The following is a 23,402-nucleotide window of genomic DNA, read 5'->3' on the forward strand; positions in this document are numbered from 1 at the left end:
AATCTTTCTCCCAAGCCAAACTCATCCTTTCCTTAAATGTCCACTGATCTTTGACAAAGGAGCAAGGGCAATACAATGGAGGAAAGATAGTCTTTTCAATAAATAATGTAGGAGCTTCTGGACATCCACGTGCAAAAAGAATTGATCTAATTCTTAACATCCTTTACAGAACTTCCTGAAAGACCTACCACCTCTTCAATGGAAAGCATCAACAGTTTGCCCCCTACAATTCTCTGAATTTCTCACCTCAAAATCCTCATCTTGCTTCTTCCACCAATCCTGGATTATTGTAAAATGATTCTTACCCAATCTTAATCAAGACCCCACATTGAAATACCCACCTTAAATCAAACTTCCAATTCTTAATAAATTCTGCCCAGACATTCCCCTCTGAAACATTGCCAAAGTTTGTGGAAGCTGAGGTTTTCCTTGCCAAAATACATAAGAAATTCAAGCTTTGTTTTATCAGCAGGTTTTGTTGGTGATATTTGACTCAGCTAAATACACAAACACACACACACACACACACACACTTTGAGCTCATCAATCACATGAAAAAATTATAGGGGTTAGATTACCTTATCTAATTATAAAAGTTAGATAAGGGTCAAGTCCAGTGTATTTCTATCCAATGGTAAACAAAATGATAAAAGTTAGTTGACAATTCTCGATACCACTCAGTCTCTCCTGCAGCCATCAGCTCTCTGGTAGGTAAATCATGCATCTGAAGACTTCAAGGCAGATTACCCCAGGGTTTGCTCTCAGGCTCAGATCTTCAGAGAAAATAAGGAACTACTGTACCTACCCACATTTTCAGAGAAACAGAAATTAGGAAGGATGTTGGAGAATGGAAGGGAGAGATGAATTGGGTAAATCCATTGAGGTGAAGTACACCCAAGGGACAAATCAAATCGAAGTGAGACAAGAAGGCAGGATGCCCAACAGTCATCAACTCTAATGATTACAAACTTGGTTAAGATGTATTAATACATTATTACCATATAGTTAAGTAAACATTATACATACAGTGCACAAACTCTATGTACTGCTATCCATATCTATGTCAGTATTTCTCACTGATAAATATATGCAGGGACCTCTTCTTTTTTTTTTTTTTTTTTTTTTCTGAGACGGAGTCTCGCTCTGTTGCCCAGACTCACTGCAACCAACCTCCACCTGCCAGGTTCAAGCGACGCTCCTGTCTCAGCCTCCAAAGTAGCTGGGACTGCAGGCGTGCACCACCACACCCAGCTAATTTTTGTGTTTTTAGTAAAGATGGGGTTACACCATGTTGGCCAGGCTGGTCTCGAACTCCTGACCTCAGGTAATCTGCCTGCCTTGACCTCCCAAAGTGCTGGGATTACAGGCATGAGCCACCATACCCGGCCTAGGACCTCTGTTTTGTTTTGTTTTTTTTTTAATTATCTCACACCCAAACATTTCTGTAAATTCTTTTTATAATATTTCTTAAATGTAAGCAAACACTAAGTATAAACTGCATGTTCATAAAGCTCTTGTACAAATGTAACACCAAAGGAAATTTACAAATTGTGCACAAACTTTTTTACAAAGTCAGTGTAATGTGGTATATATGATGAAACAAAACTGCCCTAGAAACGTGAACATACTACTGACTGGCAAGCATATGCTCTTGGCCTTCAGAATGCTTGTAAGTATGTCTTGGGGTTGACTCCACTTTCCCATCACTTTCTTCTTTTCAGACTACTGCAACCCTTCATTTGTATAGGAAGATGCCAAGTATGAGGTTCACCTCATTTGTCTTCTCACTAGATCATGACAATTAAAGTAGTATTACCTTATGCTAATTCATTGTGAAAATAAACTCAAATACATGTCCTAATCATGTGACAGCAGTTAGTTATGTGGTCACACAGATATTTCAGAATATGCTTAAAATCAAACACAAAAGTAAAACACATACTTGTAGAAACCTCACATACTCTATCATTAGACTCCAGTTTAAAAAACACCCACCTCTTATAGTATGTGTAAAAGGTATATATATTTAAATTAGACCGCCAGGCGCAGTGGCTCCACCTGTAATCCCAGCACTTTAGGAGGCTGAGGCGGGTGGATCACTTGAGGTCAGGAGTTTGAGACCAGGCTGGCAAACATGGCAAAACCCCATCTTTACTAAAAATACAAAAATTAGCCAGGTGTCATGGCACATGCCTATAATCCCAGCTACTCGGGAGGCTGAGGCAGGAGAATGGCTTGAACCTGGGAGGTGGAGGTTGCAGTTAGCCAAGATCACACCAATGCACTCCAGTCTGAGTGACAGAGCAAGACTCCGTCTCAAAAAATATATAAAATAAAATAAAATAAATTACATGATTTCGTTAGCTTCTTATTAACAGCTCTTATTAACAGTACTTATTAACCTGAGTACCTACATTGTCATGCAGCACTTGACTCTTGTTTCATTTGGCTAATCAAGTCTCTTGTTTGTGGGGACCAAGCCATGGCCCAATCAGCCTCATTGGCCTCAGACCCCTGGGGATTGGTGCATTAGGGACCATAGAACAAACCATCATCAGCCTCACTTCCAGAAGTTTAAATTGGTCAGCCTCATTAGATATTAATGAATGATTCATTTTGAAAGCCACATACACAATGCAACATACCTTCTTGCAATCTCAATGAAAGAAAGCAGGCATGCTCAACAGTCAAACAAGTAACTGAAGCAAGATAATGTATACATTTTAAAGGCACATTGGAAAAGCGGAGCTGTTTTCACTATAAGTTGCATTGGTAGGGCAAGGCACAAGAGTTTAATACTGAATGGGGCTTGTTTTAGTGACAACCCCCACTTCTCTTGCCCTCTTTCTCTTCTTCCTCCTGCCTTCTTTCATCTTTCCCCTCCTTTCCACCTATTTTAGTTCTATGCTTTCCTGAAGGATCAGTGTAGTTTTTTCATAAATACAGTTAATGCAAATAATTGCTTTTATTGAAAAATTATGCTTATATGAAAATGTGCTTCCTTTTATAAAATAGTATTAGGTAGTTTTAAAGATTGTCTTCTTTGGGCAAAGTAAATTAGCAATCTTGGAGTTTCCTCTGCATATATATTTTTTAAATTTTACGCATCCAAGAACAGGAACCACTTGTCCAGAATACAGAGAAGAGAGATGAGATAAAGAGCAAAGCACAGGCCGGGCGCGGTGGCTCAAGCCTGTAATCCCAGCACTTTGGGAGGCCGAGGCGGGTGGATCACGAGGTCAGGAGATCGAGACTATCCTGGCTAACATGGTGAAACCCCGTCTCTACTAAAAATACAAAAAACTAGCCGGGCGTGGTGGCGGGCGCCTGTAGTTCCAGCTACTTGGGAGGCTGAGGCGGGAGAATGGCGTGAACCCGGGAGGCGGAGCTTGCAGTGAGCCGAGATCACGCCACTGCACTCCAGCCTGGGAGACACAGCGAGACTCCGTCTCAAAAAAAAAAAAAAAAAAAAAAAGAGCAAAGCACAGTATATGACACCTAACAAGTTGATGCAAGTTGAACAAGTTAAGCTCCATAATATATTTTCTACGGGAGAGAGGGGGCAAATTAGCAGGAGTGCCTAGGTCTCCTTTGGGAGTCAGGGAAGGCTTCACAGAGGAGATAACGTTTGAGCTGGAGTTTGAAGGATTAGCAGGGGAGAAATGGCAGGGCATTCCAAGCAGAGTGCCTACGAGCAAAAGGCGCAAAGCACAAAAGAGTACAACGTGTCCAGCAGCTCTGAGTAGGCGAGTGGCTGCAGCGTAGTGTTCTTGGAGTTAGGTGATCAAGGGTGACGGACGAAGGGACTATTTTTTCCTGCTTGGAAGATTTCTCCTACAGCTCATTGCACGGTGCTGGGCACACATTGCAGGAGCTCAATAAATACTTGTTGAATTGGGACAGGGTGATCGAGTGCGCTGGGAATCAGGGCATCTGGATGCTTTCTCACGCACCCGCAGTGTGACCTTGGCCAAGTCCCTTTTCTGAGACTGCGGTTCCTGCTTAGTAATCAAGTGCGAGTGAGAAAGCGGAGGAGGAGGTTGGCCAGAGGCGCCGAGCCCTTCTAGCGGCCTGAATCCCTGATTTGATGAGTAGAGGGCGGGGCGGGCCGCTCGGGGCCGCGGCAGGCGGAGGTTCAGTTCCTCCTCCGGTCCAGCAGGGGGCACGGGGAGTGGCTTCCCGCCGCCCTTCCCCTCCTGGCGGGCGCCGGGCAGACTGCTGCAGTCACTAGCATTGAGCGCAGTGGGCGGGGCGGGCCTGGCCGGGCCGGGCGGCGGCGCTGCGCTGACGGGCTGAGTCGGGCGGCGGCGGCAGCTGCAGAGGCTACCTAGGCGCTAACTGGGTGGCCGGTGGGCTGCTGTGGCCTCGAGCAGCCTCTTCGCGCGGCCCCGCACCCCGCAAGCAGCAGCGGGCCGCGACGCCCAGCCTGCCAGTGAGCTGCGGCGGGCACACCCCGGAGCGGCGGCGACTGCGGACAGGTTAGAGTGGGGGCAGGGGCGGGCGCGGGAGCAGCCCAGGGCCAGAGAGGGAGCCCGAGCCAGGCAATATCCAACCATGTCCGACGAGGCCTCGGCCATCACTTCCTACGAGAAGTTTCTAACCCCCGAGGAACCCTTCCCACTCCTGGGACCTCCTCGCGGGGTGGGCACCTGCCCCAGCGAGGAGCCGGGCTGCCTGGACATCAGCGACTTCGGCTGCCAGCTGTCCTCCTGCCATCGCACCGACCCGCTCCACCGCTTCCACACCAACAGGTACGAATTGCACCTGAGGGCAGGGGTGGATTTTCCACCTCTGCTCGCCCCCTTGCTCCTGGTCCTTCGTCCCGGGCTGCGCTTCCAGTCGCACCCTCCCCCACCTGCCTTTGACCAGCACTCATTCCCGGGCTCCTTCCCTGCCCCCCCTCCCTATTTTCACCCCTGCCCTCCGATTTTCCTTTCGACCGGCGTTTTACTCTCTTTTCCTCATTCATATTCTGGCTATAGCGACTCCTCCCTTCCCTACCTTCTTCCTCCCTCGCTTCCCTTCCCTCCCCCCATCTGTACCCTACGAATCCCAAACCCCCACCCTTGATTTTTAGATACGCCCCTGTTTCCATCCATCTGCAAAAGTTTAACCCCTTCCATTTCCGGTACGCTGTAGAGGAATTTGGATGACTCAAGATCAATCCATAGATCTTTTGAAAAGTGGCGTTGAAAGATGGCACGTTTAAAGCTAGAAGCTTAATTTTCCCTATTTTTAACCTATCTCACAGTCCTCTTCCCCCACCCCCCGCCACCACCCCACCCCAATTTTTTTTTTTTTAGTTGAGCGCTAGGAAACTAGTCGATTATTTCTTTTTTTCCCCCCTCCTTTATTAACTGTTTGCCTTAGCGCTTTGGGCTCAGCCAAACTGGGTAAGCTTAAATCTGGAAGATTCCTTCATATGACATATCCCTTGGTTTGCTTCCCCTTTGAAGGGACAGAGTAAGGCTTAGGATGGACTGACTTACACAAATTTATTCAGAGGGTGTATCTCCTCCTAACTGATTTCGGTAGAAGGTAGTGTTCTGGAGACTTCTCTCATGCAAGCATTTACGTGTAAGATCAAATCTTGGGGGTGGGGGGATTTGAAGACGTCCTAGATATAGCCTCAACTTTTAATATAGGTGGATATTTGAGATATGTATACAAAGGGCTGGGGGTGTGTGTGGATAAGGCTCTAGGAGAGGGGTTCAGCTATGGAAAATACTGGAGATAAATTAAGAAATTTAGTTCTGACTTCTGATTCAAATTTATGATGTGAGTTTGATCAAATTCTTTCATATTTTAATGTCTTTAGCATATTTCTCCCCTCCCTTCCCTTAAATCAGTCTGTAGATTGAATGAGCTTCTACCAGGTACAAGGAATGTGTAAAAGATGTTTCTTACGTAAATGAAAGTTATAGTCTATGGGAACAAGGTGTTATAGTTAAATAATCAGAATATCAGTATAACACATCTCAAAAGGAAGTGGCAGTAAATTTATTATGAGTACTCTAAATCATCATTGCAAAAACTGAAGAAACAGTCCCAGAAAGAAAAGATTGAGTTCAAGGTCGTAAAACCTAGTCAAGCAAATCCAAGACTATTCCTTTGAAGCCAATGATGAAACCTGGAACAGAACTAATCGATCCCGTGTTACAAATAGAACTTACGGTTTCCTAGACCAACTCACAGAACCCTATTTAACCCCTGATGTCACTGTAATGTGAATGTAACGTATTCATGAAATCAAGTGTGCTTAGGGTTATTTATGTTGGAAAATAATATAAAAGAATACCTTTGTACATATTTGGCATTTAAGTTTTGCAGCCTTGGAGCAAGTCACATACCCAGGAAAGTTAAATGATTTCAGAATGATCCTGCTGGATGATGAGGGCAAGGGAGTGAGGGCAGAGGCTGTGGGTAAGTACTGCCAAAACTGGGTGGAGGTGATGGGGAGTGAAGCTATGAGAATAATATGTTTCTTACAACTTGTTCTGTTCCTCCTCCTCCTCCCGATTTTTTCCCTGTGTTTTCTTCCCCTAAAAGACTTTGGTGAGGTCAGGACTTTTTTTCAATGGGGCAGTGAGGAGGGGAGAAGGAGGTTCTTTGGAAGCCCCAGTTTTTCCAAGTCAAACATTTTTCCTAGTTACTGCCTGCTTTTTTTTTTTTTTTTTTTTTCAACGTCCCTCTCCTACCCTACTTTTCACAAGGCTTGGCATGGTGGCAGGGGTTCTAATGCTCTGTATCCTTTTCAGCAGAGAGTAGGGGAAGCAAAATTAGCAATATTCACAGCACATGATGTTTCTGCCCTAGGCTACCTTGCCTTTTAAATCTATTATCCTTCTGGAATGTTCTGCCTTCTTACCCCTCCTCAAGATGGTGCTTGAGAGGACCATAGGCTTCCAGCCATTTCTTTTCAGGAAGAAGCACACAGCTAAATCATATATTGGGCAAAGTTTAGGGAGTTCTTTTATTTTGGAGTGGTATGTGTCACTTTTTCCCTTCACATCACGTCATTTGCCAATTCAGGCAACAACCCAAAAATCAGATTTCAAATAGTTGTAGGCTGAAATTCTGCCTTGGGTTTAGTCATTGTAAAACAAATTTCATTGGAAGTAGGAAGCTTGTTAATTGGTAGATATTTGACTTAACCTTTATTTTGCTTCCTTCTTGATACCTGATAAGAAAAATGTGGAGATTTAAAAAATAATGCCCTTGATAAGGACTTTATGATTATGACAGTTTGTGCCTACTCATTTACTGGATTCTGGGCTATATTTGCAATTTTCATTAACAAAGACAGTCACAGCACTGAGGTTGAATGGATGCAATATTTAGATTTTTTTTTTTAAGACAGAGTCTTACTCTGTCACCCAGGCTGGAGTGCAGTTGCACAATCTTGGCTTAGGGCAACCTCTGCCTCTTGGGTTCAAGCGATTCTCCTGCCTCAGCCTCCCGAGTAGCTGGGACTGTAGGCGCATACCACTATGCCTGGCTAATTTTTATATTTTCAGTAGGGACAGGGTTTCACCATGTTGGCCAGGCTGATCTTGAACTCCAGACCTCAGGTGGTCCACCCACGTCGGCCTCCCAAAGTGCTGGGATTACAGGTGTGAGCCACCGCGCCCGGCCCAATATTCAGATTAAAGTCATTTGTGGCGTAGGTTGGTATGTCACTGGTCTAGGTTCAGTAGAAAATACATTACGTGGACACAGCCAGTTTCCTAATCATTCATACCTTAAGACTTACATGGATTGGTCTAGAATTTTAGGAAAATAGAATAAATTTCAGTAAGCCAAAAAAGTGAATGAATTTTTTAAAAATGTGAAATGTCAGTGTGGAACATATGTAGTGTTTAAGACATTTTCTTTCGTTTGGGGGGCAGTGATTTTCTGATGTAAATGGGGGCTTTCTCTTAGCACTTCCAAACTGTCGCATAAATCAGTTACTCAGTTATGTGATTTTAGAGCTCCATTTTCAATCACCATTAACCAGAAAAACCTAAAGACTATTGTGTGCCTTTGGTAACACCCATAGTTTTCCTATCTAGATACAGAATTAGAGGTGCAGAAGAGCTGTGGGTTGCAGGTGGGAGAACCATGTTGGAGAAATTTGGTTTGGGGACTTGCTGAGACAAGTCGAAAATGGGGGTTAGGATTTGGAGAAATATCCAGGCTAGAAATACAGATTTGGGAGTAATCAGTAGAAATCCGTGACGTGATAGAAGTGGAACTACAGGTTACAAAGGTTGAGAAAGTGGAAGCTTTTCAATAAATTTAGCAGGGAAGGAAAGGAGAAGGGGAGATGTTGTGAGAATTTGAAAGGGAAGTAAAGGTTTCTTTCTTTCTTTTTTTTTTTTAACCTCATTTAGTTTTTCTTTTCCAAGAATAGAGATGTTACCTCCTTAGAAGCAGGCCACAGGAAAGGGAGAAATTGAAAATATAAAAGAAGATGGGATGAGAGATAGAGATGATGAACTCAGAAGTGCAAATGGGATCATTAGCCTTAGAAATGACACAGAGTGTTTTTTACTTCCAAGGCAATAAAGAGGGTGGGAAAGATGGGTAATGAACCCAACATGATTGAGATAGCGAGGAGGAAAGTAGGGAACTTAAGTGGGTAGAAGAAGGGGTTGTATATTCTCTAACTTGGAACCTTGGTGGTCTGTTGGACTCCAGAATAGCAGCAGAGGTCAGGTTGGCTATATGGGGATTCTGACAGAGAGTCAGTGGTGAATACAAGTACTGATAGGGCACTGTCCCCTAAGAATGAATGTATAGCATAGACTTCAAATGACCTTCATCAGCTTGACAGGACTTTATGTGCTCATTGGCTGGATTCTTATCTTCAGAAGTGGCAATCAGGTCCACCTGAGAGAAAAGGGGACTGCAGAGGAATGTATACATGGTGCACATGCTTTTCTTAATTTTAATTCTTAATTTTAACATTTAAATGGCTATTTACCAAAATACTATTGAAAGTCCTTAGTCTGTATATTCTTGCTGAAACACCTTGCAGAGAAATATTCTTGGCTTTATTTTTTTGTAAATTAAAATTTGGGCAGCAAGCCTAGTGATTGAGTTAAACACTGTGTTTCACTGGAATTCTTTTCAACATCTTTCACGATTTTGAAGAAAGTCTCCTTTGAGAGTAATATTATGGTTATAGCTAGAATCGAAGTGTTAGGTAGCTTTCTCTTAGTGGAATAAAATGTAAGGGCTTGTAAATTTGAATAGTTTAGTGCTGAGCACACAATGGACATTCATTACAAGTTTGAAACTGACAGAACAGTCTAAAAGAATCATACTTAAATTTTTATTTAAAAACTTATTATAGAAAACTGAGGGCATATAAAAAACTGTAGACTACTCATGATCCTTTTCCCCAAAGGTAACAACTATCAACATTTTAATGATGTTTCTTTTAATGTTTCTATGTACATATATAATTTTTAAAAATCAGGATCAGGCTGTATATACAGTTTGTGACCTGCATATTTGCACTTACATTGTTGGGTGTTTTCCTTTTGAATAGTCTGAAAATATGATTTTTAGTGATTATAAAAATACCATTCAGATATATCATTTAATCCCTATATTTTAGGGGCATTTGTTTTCCCTTTTGGACTATTACAAATAGTATTGTTTGAACATATTTGTATACACATCTTTTTTCCAAATTTCTATTTGGGGAAGGGAACACAATTCCTAGAAGGGGAATTACTAATTCCAAATGAATGAACCTTTTTAAACCTCTAGATGTACATAGTACTGCCAAATTGCTTTTAAGAAAGATTATGTCAACTTACACTGTCACTAGCAATGGATGAAAGTACTTCCTACTTTGTTTTTATCTATATTGCCTTAAAATTATGATCTTAAAAATTTGCAGATTAGAAGATACAAAAATTTTGCCAGGTGCATTGGTTCACACCTATAATCCCAGCGCTTTGGGAGGCCAAGGTGGGAGGATTGCTTGAGCCCAGGCATTTGAAACCAGCTCGGACAACATGATGAAACCCTTTTTCTACCAAAAAAAAAAAAAAGCAAAAATTAGCCAGGCGTGGTGGTATGTGCCTATAGTCCCAGCTGCTGGGAAGGCCGAGGTGAGAGGATGAATCAAGCCCAGGAGGTCAAGCCAGCAGTGAGCCATGATTGCACCACTGCACTCCAGCCTGGTTGACAGAGCAAGACCCTGACTCAAAAAAAAAAAAAAAAAAAAAAAGAAGAGGATATAAAAAATGTTACAATCTTTACTAGTAAAAAATATTATTATTCTATTTTATGAATGGTTTGTTCAATTATGAGTTCAGTTTACTTGCCACTGATAATTAAAAACAAAAGACAAAGACTTCTGAGAACATTCAGAACCTTGTGATGGTTACAAATCTGAAAAACTGAGAAACACACTGACTTTGCCCAAAGGTAAGAGCACAAAATGAAGCAAATTCCTGACTCCTTTGGCAGTGATCTAATGGTTAGATTACTAAATATGGCATCTTTTTTTTTTTTTAAGGAATGTCATTATTACTCATGGAGAGAAACACATTTCTACAGAATTTTTAGAAGCTAAAAAGAAATTCTAATTAAAAACAATTATCTAACAGTTTTTCCTAGCACTGAACATATTATTTGGTACATAGAAGATACTGACTAAATGTTTGTTGAATGAGTGAATGAATAAAGGGAAAAAAATCACATGTAATTCGAAGACACAAGAGAAAAATAGTTTGCTCAGGACATAATGTAGATAGGGCTTACTGTGTCCAGAATGTATTTTTGTTTTGTTTTGAGACAAGGCCTTGCTCTGTCGCTCAGATTGGAGTACAGTGGCAGGATCAGCTTGCTGTAACCACAAACTCCTGGGCTCCGGTGAACCTCCTGCTTCAGCCTCCTGAGAGTAGCTGGGAATACAGACATGTGCCACCTTGCTCAGCTCATTTTTAAATTTTTTGTAGAGACAGTGTCTCGCTTTGTTACCCAGACTGGTCTCAAAGCAGGGTGTGATTCCTCTTCATAACTTTTATTGCAAGACCTGGGATAATTTGGTTAATTAAAAATTTTTCTAAAATGAGGATACTGTTTACCTAGCAAGCATGTGATGAAAGTAATATTACAAGATATTCTAGGATTCTTAGATGAATTTTATTTTTTTTACTATCTATAAAAATTTTTTTTTTTTTTTTTTTTTTTTTGAGACGGAGTCTTGCTCTGCCGCCCAGGCTGGGGTGCAGTGGCCGGATCTCAGCTCACTGCAAGCTCCGCCTCCCAGGTTTACGCCATTCTCCTGCCTCAGCCTCCCGAGTAGCTGGGACTACAGGCGCCCGCCACCTCACCCGGCTACTTTTTTGTATTTTTTTTTAGTAGAGATGGGGTTTCACCGTGTTAGCCAGGATGGTCTCGATCTCCTGACCTCGTGATCCGCCCATCTCGGCCTCCCAAAGTGCTGGGATTACAGGCTTGAGCCACCGCGCCCGGCCACTATCTATAAAAATTTATTGACATCTATTTTCTATTTACTGAATTATAATAGTTTGTGTGTATGTGTGTTTCAGTGTTTTAAAATGCTCTACCTTCAATTCAAAAGAAAAGGTACCATAAAGTTTTTCAGATTGTCCAAATTTTTTATGTAAATCAAGAACTTCTAAAAGATTAGCCATACAAAATGGAGGAAGTTAAAAAAATGAAGTGCGTAATTTGAGAAACAGTAGATTTAATGAAGGATGAGACACGACCTAATAATAGGTAAATAACAGACTTTTCATAAGGCAGTCATTACTTCAGGAGCTTGTTAGTACTGGAAATACTAAATCATTATCTTAAGGATTAATTCCCTATGCTACTGGCAAAGCAATGAAAATTGTCTTATTAATAGTATAAAACTAGTGGAAATTTACAAAAGAAAACAGATTGATAGATTTCAAGACCAAAAAAAAAAAAAATCCAACCAAAAACCCTACAATAAATACTGTAGACAAAATGTTAATATCCTTAATGCATAAATAACTCTTACAAAATTAGTAATGAAAATATTAACACATAGGAAAACACCATAGCAGAATAGCTAATAAATATTTAAAAATTTGATCTTGCTAGTAATTAAATAAATAAAACTTGATATAAAAATGTTTCTGTGCCAGTGCAGTGGCTCACGCCTGTAATTCCAGCACTTTGGGAGGCTGGGGTGGATGGATGGCTTGAGCTCAGGAGTTTGAGACAAGCCTGGGCAACATGGCAAAACCCCATCTCTACAAAAAATACAAAAATTACACAGGCGTGTTGCACCTGTGGTCCCAGCTACTTGGGAGGCTGAGATGGGAGAATCGCTTGAGCCTGGGAGTTTGAGGCTGCAGTGAGCTGTGTTTGTGTCACTGCACTCTAGCCTCAATGACAAAAGTGAGTCCCTGTCTCATAAAAACAAAAAGTTTCTGTCCTATAAGATAGGTAAAAAAAAATTTTAGCAATTTTAGTGCTGTTAAGATTGTGGTGAAATGAGCACTTTTATATACTGCCTTGGGGAGTATAAATTGATGCAGCCTTTCAGAAAGGTGTTGACTAAATTGATCCTTAGAAGTGTTCATATTCTTTGACTCCGTACTTAGCTTTCAAGCAGCTGTGTCCTGAGATAATATATTTTGATAAATAATTATAAACAAGGCTCATCTCAGTATTATTTCTAATATTAAAAAATTAGAAACAACTTATGTATCTATTATTGGGGGAATAAAGTTAAATAAATTATGATACATTTAATACAATGGAATATTATATAGGCATTAAAATGTTTTTAAGTAATATACTTAGGAAAATGTTTAGCATATTAATGTTAAATGAAAAAAGCAATATACTAAAATATATATACACAGAATGGTTGCTGATTCTGTAAAAAATATGTATGCACATAAAAATAAACTACCAAAATATTATAGATTAGTTACTGCTGGATAATGGAATTATTGATCATTTTATTATTCATTCCTTTCTTTCCAACATCTTTGCAATGAGCCTGTACAGCATTAATATGGAAAAGTTACTTAAATATAACAAACACTTCTTGAACATCTACCTGTGTAGATGCTTGTTGGTGCTTTTCTCTGCCCTGCAATGGCCCCACTCTTCCTTTAACAATAATAAAAGCTGTCATATATTGGGCACTTTTTATGTGTGCTGCAAGTGCTCTGTATTCATTCTCATGTGATCATCACAGTACCTCCATTGGGACACAGACTTGGAGAGAGTGTTATTTGCTTAAAATCAATTAGCTAGGAAGTGACAGAGCAAGAATTTGAACTGTCTGATTCTAGAGCTTACTCATAACCACTATGCTGTATGTTTTGTTTGTGGATGAAGATTTTACTTTAGTCCTAATTTAAATACTACTTTCTTTTAAAATAGTGTACTACAAAAATTTTCAGGCAGCTACAAAAGTAGAGAGAAAAGTGTAATGTACCCCATGTTCCTGTCACCCAGCTTCAACATTTATTCATATATGGCATCATGCTTCATCTGTACCTCTATCCACTCCCCAACCCCTGCCTTATTTTGAGGCAGTTCCTAGACATATATCTTTCATAAATATTTTAGTATATTTCCTTAAAAGGTAAGGGTTCTTCTAAAAATACAAAAAAAAAAAAAAACCCTCACATTCGTTATACATGTTATAAATATGTCCTGTTAATTATATGTTAACATTGTGTGGATTCTGTAGTTCTTGTGATTTCTTTTATGTTGTGTTTTTGAAGGTGGAACCTAACTTCTTGTGGAACAAGTGTTGCCAGCTCAGAAGGCAGTGAGGAGCTGTTTTCATCTGTGTCTGTTGGAGATCAAGATGATTGCTATTCCCTGTTAGATGATCAGGACTTCACTTCTTTTGATTTATTTCCTGAGGGGAGTGTCTGCAGCGATGTCTCTTCTTCTATTAGCACTTACTGGGATTGGTCAGATAGCGAGTTTGAATGGCAGGTAAGTTTTTTTGTCCTTTTCTTGTCCTCATTACTATAGAAGTAGAACTATAAACTTCTCTTTTGATATTTTCATCTCTACTTCAAAGTAAATTTCTCTACTGTTTATCCAGTCCTGGAGATTCTCTTACAACGTGTTTTAAAGTTAAGAATTTGATCGGGATATCTTTATTTTTGCTAATGTACCTTTTAGATGCTATAGATCTCCTTTTGTAGATTTTTATGTTATTTAATACTTGTGTAATATTACCATTATTATATATCATCAGTACCTTTCTATGCATGAATCCAAGCAAATTTATGCTTCCTACCCTATAATAAATAGGTTTTGTGTCCTTATAGGACACATATCAGTCACATTATGTATCTAATATCATAAACTGTTATTACCATAAATACATGATTTTTGGTTCTGTCATCAGAAATATATAATTTCTCATTTTGTATTCTGTTTGTATGTAGACATGTTTTTCGCCTGACACTTTTTTCTTGTGGCGTATATACCATGTAAAACGGCTTTGTGGTAAATTGTTTGAAAATGCTGCCTTATAATGAGTGCAGTTTGTCAGAAAATTTAGATTGTGTTATTACAACATCCATATTCTGATTGTAAAAACGATACACTTAAAGATGTTTCCCCTGCCTACAGCAAAGATTTTATTTGCTAGATAAACTCGAATGCCTGCTACGCTTGAAAGCTATCTGAATACTTGAAGTTTTATTCCAAAAGAGGAATTGAATATTATAATTTCAAACAGCTTTCAAATAATACAGAATGGCACCCAATTTAAAAAGTCTCCAAGTCCCACTCTACTATGGTTACTACTGTTAGGAGCTTATGCAGATTCAAGTATGTTTGCATACTGTTAAAAACACATGGGATTATACTTCATCCACTGTTCGGCCCTGTGCTTTTTTTTCAGCTAACACATCTCATTCTTTTCCATAACTGGATCATAATTTACTTAATCCATTTCCTAATTATGGCTATTTCAGTTTGTTTCAGTTTTTTGTTGTTGTAAACGATGCTACACTGAAAAGATGAGATTTTTTTTTAAGAAAAAAAGTAATTCACAACCCTTCCGTTTTTGTTTTTCATATTATTTTGGTTAAAAATTTTTTTAACTTTTTAAAAATTTGAGGTGAAATTCACCATTTTCATCATTTTGAAATGTATAGTTCAGTAGTTATTAATATACTCACAGTGTTGTGCAGCCATCACCACTATGTAATTCCAGGGCATTTCTGTCACCCCCAAAAGAAATCTTATACCCATTAGCACATAGTCCCAGTTCTCCCCTCCCCCTTATCACCTGGCGACTACTAATCTAATTTCTCTATAGATTTGCTTTTGTAGATATTTCATATAAATGGATGAATATGTGGCCTTTTGTGTCTGGCTAATCTTTCATTTGGCTTAATGTTTTCAAGGTTCATCCATGTTGTACCATATAACAGCACTTCATTCCTTTCTATGACTAATATTCCATTTCGTAGATGTACACTACCACATTTTGTTCATCCATTCATTAGCTGATGAACTTTGGGTTGTTTCTACTTTTTGGCTGTTATAAATAATACTGCTGTGGACATTCAGGTACAAGTTTCTATGTGGATTTATATTTTTAATTCTCTTGGATATACCCCTAGGAGTGGAATTGCTGGATCATATGATCACTTGATATTTAACTTTTTGAGGAACTGCTAACATGTTTTCCAGAGTGACTACACCATTTTACTTTTCCACCAGCAACGTATGAAAGTTCCCATTTCACCACGTCCTTGTCCACACTTGGCCTTGTCTTTTTGTTTATACCCATCCTACTGGGTATAAATTGGTGTTTCATTATGGTTTTGAGCATCTTTTCATGTGCTTTTTGACCATTTGTGTGTCCTCTTTGGAGAAATATCTATTCAGATACCTTGCCCCTTTTAAAATTGTGTTATTTTACTTTTTATGTTTGCATTGTAAGAGTTCTTTCTATATGCTGGCTATTAGACCCTTATCAGATATATGATTTGCGAAGATGTTTTTATTCAGCGGGTTGTCTTTTTGCTTGTTAGTATTTATTCACTTGATAGTGTCCTTTGACGCCAAAGTTTTTAATTTTAATGAAGTCTAATTTATCTTTTTTTTGCTGTACTGATAATATCATATTTTAAAAACCGTTGTGTAATCCAAGATGAGGAAGATTTTCACCTGTTTCCTTCCCAGACTTTTAGAGTTTTAGTTCTTACATGTAGGTCTTGATCCATTTTGAGTTATTTTTTGTATATGATGTGTAAGATAGGAGTCCAGATTCATTCTTTCTTTTGTGTGTGTGTGTGTGTGTGTGTGTGTCTTGTTTTTTGAGATAGAGTCCTGCTCAGCTCAGTTGCCCAGGCTGGAGTGCAGTGACGCAATCTCAGCTCACTGCACCCTCTGCCTCCTGGGCTCAAGCCATTCTCCTGCCTCAGCCTCCCGAGTAGCTGTGATTACAGGCGCCCACCACCAAGCCCGGCTAATTTTTGTATTATTAGTAGAGACAGGGTTTCACCATGTTGGCCGGGCTCGTCTTGAACTCCTAACCTCAGGCAATCCGCTGCCTTGGCCTCCCAAAGTGCTGGGATTACAGGCTCATTCTTTCTTTTTTTAAGAACGGAGTCTCACTATGTTGTCCATGCTGGTCTCGAATTTTTGGGCTCAAGCAGTCCTCTCACCTCATCCTCCTGAGTATCTGGGACTATAGGCATGCACCATTGCACCTGGCTCCCAAATTTTTTATTTTGTACGGGGGTATCCAGTTGTCCCAGCACCATTTGTTGCAAAAATTATTCTTTCCTCATTGAATCATCTTGGCACCCTTTTGAAAATGAATTAATCATAGATGTGTGGGTTTATTTTTGGACTCTGAATTCTATTCCATTGATGTGTCTATCCTTAAGCTAGTACCACACTGTTTTAGTTATTATAGCTTTTCAGTAAGTTTTGAAATTGAGATGTGTTCTCCCACTTTGTTGTTCATTATAAAGATTGTTTAGGCTCACATCTGTAATCCTAGCACTTTGATAAACTGAGGTAGGTAGATAGCTTGAGCCCAGGAGTTCAAAACGAGCCTGGGCAACATGGCAAAACCCCGTGTCTTTAAAAAAAAATGCAAAAATTTGCCAGGCATGGTGGTGTGCACATGTGGTCTCAGCTACTCAGGAGGCTGAGGTTGGAGGATCGCTTGAGCCCTGAAGGTGGAGGTTGCAGTGAGCTGAGATTGTGCCATTGCACTCTAGCCTGGGCAACAGAGCTATTTGAGGTCCTTGCAATTCCGTATGAGTTTTAGGATCAGGTTGCCCATTTTTCAAAAAAGTGTAGTTGGAATTTTGATAGAGATCACATTGAATCTGTAGATTGCTTTGGGGAGTATTGCCATCTTAACAATATTAAATATTCCAATTAATATGGGATGGAATATCTTATTTATTTAGGGCTTCTTTATTTCAATGATGTTTTGTAGTTTTCAATGTCTAAGTCTTACACTCTCTTGGTTGAATTAATTCCTAAATATTATATTCTTTTTGATGCTGTTATAAATGGCATTGTTTTCTTAATTTTATTTTCAGATTGTTCATTGCTAGTGTATATATAGAAATACAATTGGTGTTTGTATATTGATTTTGTATCGTGCCAACTTTGCTGAAGTCATCTGTTAGCTTTAATAATTTTTTCCCCTGTGTGGATTATTTATCATTTTCTATATTTAAGATCATGTCATCTATGAATAGAGATAGTTTTCCTTATTTTTTCCTCATCTGGATGCCTTTTAATTCTTGCTTAGTTGCCCTAACTAGATCTCCTGTACAGTGTTTAATAGAAATGGTGAAAGTGAGCATCCTTGTCTTTTTCCTAATCTTAGGGGAGAAGTTCAGTCTGCTTCTCAATGTGGTTTTTTAGTATTTTGTTAAGGAATTTTGCATCTATATTCATAAGGGATATTGGTCTGCAGTTTTCTTTCTCAGTTGTGTCTTTGTCTAGCTTTGGTGTCCAGGTAATACTGTCCTCATAAGGAGATAGGAAGTTTTTCCTCTTCTGGTTAAAATTTTTTAATAAGATTTTCTCATTTAAGATATAAACTTTTTCATGATATTCATAATGAATTTTTCAGTGTTTTTTTTGTTGTGTTTTGTTTTTTGGAGACAAGGCCTCGCTCTGTCACCCAGGCTGGAGTGCAGTGATGCAAAAATGGGTCACTGCAGAATTGACCTCCTGGGCTCAAGCAGTCCTCCTGCCTCAGCCTCCTCAGTAGCTGGGACCACAGGTGGGCACCACAAAAACCAGCTAAATTTTTTTTTGTTTTTTTGTAGAGACAGGGTCTCACTTTGGTGCCTAGGCTGGTCTTGAATTCCTGGGCTCAAGCGATCCTTCCACTTTGGCCTCCCAAAATGGCGAGCCACCGTGCTCAGCCAGTGTCTCTCTCTCTCTCTCTGTCTCTCTCTCTCCCCCCCCCCTTTTTTTTTTTTTTTGTAGTGCAGACTTTGTATTTAAAATCAGACTGCAACAATTCTTAGTAAAGCATAAGTCAGTTAGAGTCCTGATAATTCTAAGAAATATTTTTTCTGCTTATTTTATGTGATTTATTTAGAGTTATCATCCATAATGTTACAAGGTGGCAGACATTTTTAAATTTTAATTGCTGGCTCCTTCACTTATGTTGCGAGTAGTTAGAGTGGAAAACCATCCCCAGCCATTCACCGTTAATGTACATGAGTGACTATGATGTCAGAACAAAAATCATACCTGCCTTAGTAATGTGTTTTCCCACTTGTGAAATTGGAGTATGGATACTCTGTTACCATGGATATCTGCTATTTAAATATGCTGAAAGATTTAAAGTGCTGTCTTGTATTTGTGGGATTTCATAATGATGAGCAGTAAATTATCCAAGAAGATAATTACAAATTACATGTTAGGATTAATATGGATTAAATTCATTTACTATAGTTAAAAAATTTGTATTACTTCTGTTATGATTAAAAACTACATCTGTTTAAATCTTTCTTTTTAACAGATGTTTCGGTTACTACTAAAGTAAATATAAATGATTTACGGATTCTCTGGGAAGAAAAATGCTCACTACTTAGTAAGATGAGATTTTAACCTTAGAATGAATTAGCATCTTTGCATTTTGCTTTGCTGATAATTTTCTTTGCTTTCAGTCCTTTTGTTATTAAGGATATATTTGACTAGTCTTAGAGTCTGAGAAATTATTTCTATTATTGAGCAGGAAAGCTTAGAAAATTTAAACAGTGAGTAATCAGCTGTCACACTTGAAACCTAGAGGTGCACTCTGAAATTACACATCAGCTGTTACAGAAATGAGCTTACTCATAAAATTCTGCTGCATTCTGCAGAAAATATGGCAGAGATTTAAGTCTCCCTGTGTTTCACAATTACTGATCATAATATAAATATGCCAAATATTGCCCATGAAAAATATGGGCTGGGAGCTAGTAAGCATTTATTCTGAAATACAGTATCAGTTATAAAATGGAAAATTGCTGGTCTAATAAATATACAGGAGCCCATACAATTCTCCGATACAACCGCTAGTCTAATCTCGTATCTCCAATTGTCTACTTGACATTTCCACTTAGATGACCTTAATATTTAATACTAACCCATTATTTGATGCTGAGTCCTTGATGCAGTGTTGCAACTTCCAATTACAATGTTTCCATGGAAAAAAATAGACTCTGCTTAGTGACATGTCTTACAACTTAGTAAAAAATTATTATTGTCTGTCCAAAGGACACTTGTGCTTGCTTCTCCCATTATCACTACAAACCCTTTATATCCCAAATTGTATTCGTCGCTTATTACAAACTTGCCAGACAGGCAAAACTGTTTAGCATAGTTGAAAGCATTAGATTGGTGTCCTACTTTGGATTCTGCCACTAGTTGTATGACCCTCCCCAGACATCATTTTTTTCTTTTATGTAAAATGAGGATGTTGGACTAGAAGATCTGTAACATCCTTTCAGTTACCTTGCTATGAAAATTGCGGTCTTTAAGTGTATCACTCTGGGTGGGTTGTGTGACCTGAAATGTCACCAATTTTTTTCTGGTCTCAACATGAGACACTTTATTACCTTATCCATTCAGTTATCAAACAGCTTTGTAAATTGTTTTTCTTTCTTTTTTTCTTTTTTTTTTTTTTTTTTGAGATGTAATCTTACTCTGTTGCCCTCACTGGAGTGCAGTGGTGCGATCTTGGCTCACTGCAACCTCTGCCTCCTGGGTTCAAGCGAAGCTCCTGCCTCAGCCTCCTGAGTAGCTTGGACTATAGGCGCATGCCACCACACCTGGCTAATTTTTGTATTTTTGATTGAGACGGAGTTTCACCATATTGGCCAGACTGGTCTCGAACTCCTGACCTCGTGATCTGTCCGCCTTGGCCTCCCAGAGTGCTGGGATTACAGGTGTGAGCCACTGCGCCCAGCTTTGTAAATTTTCATGTTACATTTGTCCTATCTATTCCCATTTTTCTTTCCATTTTTGCTTATTTTCATCCACGCCTAGATTACAAGAGCTTCCTATCTAATTCTAGTCTTTCCTCACTCTATTTTGTCCCCATAGTGCTTTCTAGCTGATCTTCCCTAAAGACCAGTTTCATCAAGTTACTTCTTAGAAAATGTTATCGGCCTACTTCTACATATCATATGACGGTTTCTGGTTCTTCTGTTGAACTTTTAAATCCCTAGCACTGATTTTCTGTGTTAATCATACTGACATATGATTACATGATATCTAGGATATATGTCACCTCATACTATGTTTTTTTCCATCTATGACTTTACTAAATTATTCTCCTTACCTGAATGTCTTTTCCTTTTTCCCCTATCATTCTGAAACACTACCATGTGAGATTAACCCAAGCACTTTAGCAACATGTGACATTCTCTGAGAGATTGTGCTACTTTTTTAAGGGTCCAAAACCATGGCAAGGGATGGAAAAAGAAAAGTACATCTCTTTATTGAGTGTTGCCTGTGTGCCAGGCATGTTACCACATTTAAACCACTCAACAATCCTTTGAGATTGATGATATTGACCACATTTTACTGCTAACTCTGAGGCTCAAAGAAATAAACTAACCTATACAAGGTCACACTGCTAGTGAGCAGTGGAGCTGGGATTTGAACTCTGGGATCTTTTTACTTATCCCTGAAAAAATGGCCAAGGTACCACTACTTAGCTTTTTTACACCCCTCCCTCCCCAACAAATGCATAGACAGAAGTAAAGGTACAAATTTAAGTGCCTAGCAGATATTCTCCAAGATTTAGGTGAATTTTTTTCTTATATTTTGAAAATACAGGTATTTCAAGAGTTCTTTCATTTACCTCATTTATCAAAGGAGCTTGATGTAGGGGAGGGGAGGCCTTTTGTCTGATAAGAAGTGTCTAATTTTTTTTTTTTTTTTTAGGGGCCACAGGGAGATTTGAAGTCAAAGGGAAAATAGCAAAGCATTTTCTTTTTTGCAATTACAGGCTGAAAAAGAGATGGCATTCATATGTGTATTCAGCAATCATCCTTTCATAACACCACCTAGATAACAATTAGGGTGAAGGGTGAACAGTTCAAGCAGTGTTAGTTAATGAGATTTTATGGGTTTTTTTGTTGTTGTTGTTTTGAGATGATCGCTCTGTCTCCCACACTGGAGTGCAGTGGCACGATCTTGGCTCACTGCAACCTCTGCCTCCCAGGTTCAAATGATACTCCTACTTCAGCCTTCTGAGTAGCTGGGATAACAGGTGCGCACCACCACACCCAGCTAATTTTTGTATTTTTAATAGAGATGGAGTTTTGCCATGTTGACCAGGCTGGTCTCGAACTCCTGACCTCAGGTGTTCCACCCACCTCCGCCTCTCAAAGTGCTGGGATTACAGGCGTAAGCCACTGCGCCCAGCCGTTAATGAGATTTTAAAATAAGTTATACAGATTGTTGGTAGTCACTTATGTACTTGGACTTGTCAACAACTGTCATAGTGAAAATGTAGTTTTTAAGAGTAGTAGCTACTTATGGGGATGTAGAAAGAATGGCCTCTCTCTTAGACAATTTCATTTTAAACATCATAGTCATCTTTTGCATAGTGATTGACTCCTATCTTTGTGGTTTCATTTATTTCTTTGCGATTGATTCCCCAGTGCCTGCCTGCAGTCCATTGCAACTCTCCCAAACTTTAATCCTGCAGCTTCAACCCACTGCTAGATATTTCCATTGATGACGTGTGGTCTGAAACCTAGCATTCATCATGTGCTGTGTTGTATAATTGTATGTCTGTGTTATTGTATTACTTTCCCAAGTAAAATTTTTGTGTAGGGACTTAACACTCCTTTGAATCCCCTGTACCTATTATACTGCTGTGTACAAAGTAGGAGTTCAAATACGTGTGATCGCAATAGTCTTCATGACTAAAGTAGCTCTTCACTTTTTTGGTAACCGCATAAGCCTAGAAATCATCCAGAGTTCAGATACAGTTGTAAGCTCTATAGAACCAAAACACAGCAAAAAGGTGCTGTTTTATACCTTGTAAAAATGAAGCCAGTATGTTTGAAAATTGTCATGTGCTCCTTGTAGAAGAAAAGACTTTACTTTTTTGATGAATGACTTAAATACATTTATTTAAAATTAAATCCATTCTAACTTTTGGAGGTAATGGATATATTTATTACCTTGGTCATGGTGGTGGTTACATGAGTATATGCACATGTGCAAAAATATACATAAATATATAATTATAGCACATATTTTTGCTGTTTGTCTTAAATTGATTTTATTTTCTGTATGTTAGGCTTGCTTTTATTTCTCCTTTGTCTACACTTTGTCTTCTATGATGTTTTCTAATTTTTCTCTTATAATACTTCTGGTTCTTAAAAGTGTTTTGCTTTATATTAACAGCATATTTAAAATTATTTTATTATTTATTTTTTGAGACCGAGTCTCACTCTGTCGTCCAGGCTGGTATGCAGTGGCACAAACATGTCTCATTGCAGCCTCAACCTTCCAGGTTCAAGCGATCCTTCCACCTCAGACTACAGGCATGTGCCACCACACCCAGCTAATTTTTTTTCCTTTCCTTTTTTTTTTTTTTTTTTTTTAAATAGAGATGAGGCCTCGCTATGTTGGACAGGCTGCTCTTGAACTCCTGGGCCCAAGCAGTCCTCCCGCCTCAGCCTTGCAAAGTGCTGGAATTACAGGCATGATTATTATTATTATTATTTTTTTTTTAGAGAGATGGGGTCTCGCCACATTGCCTAGGCTGGTCTTGAACTCCTGGGCTCGAGCAGTCCTTCTGGGCTCTAGCAGTCCTCCTGCCTCTGCCTCACAAAGTGCTGAGGTTACAGGCATGAGCTACTTTGCCCAGCCTTAATTTATTTTAATTGTCTTGAGGTCACTGATACAGACTT

The 23,402-nt window shown here is 39.2% G+C and overlaps 1 protein-coding gene across 3 annotated transcripts in view; it reads left to right on the forward strand.

Moving 5' to 3' along the window:
• The first annotated feature begins 4,212 nt into the window (after positions 1 to 4,212).
• FAM199X (family with sequence similarity 199, X-linked) overlaps positions 4,213 to 23,402 on the forward strand; it is a 30,205-nt gene continuing 11,015 nt past the window's right edge. For 2 of the 3 annotated variants that reach the window (XM_015127916.3, XM_015127915.3), the window contains exons 1-2: positions 4,213 to 4,751; positions 13,746 to 13,965. In XM_015127916.3, the coding sequence (XP_014983402.1) occupies positions 4,555 to 4,751; positions 13,746 to 13,965 (417 nt within the window). In that variant the 5' untranslated portion in view covers positions 4,213 to 4,554. 3 annotated transcript variants of the gene reach the window in all.

The sequence above is a fragment of the Macaca mulatta genome, chromosome X, assembly GCF_049350105.2.
Source record: "Macaca mulatta isolate MMU2019108-1 chromosome X, T2T-MMU8v2.0, whole genome shotgun sequence".
Taxonomy (NCBI): Eukaryota; Metazoa; Chordata; class Mammalia; order Primates; family Cercopithecidae; genus Macaca; species Macaca mulatta.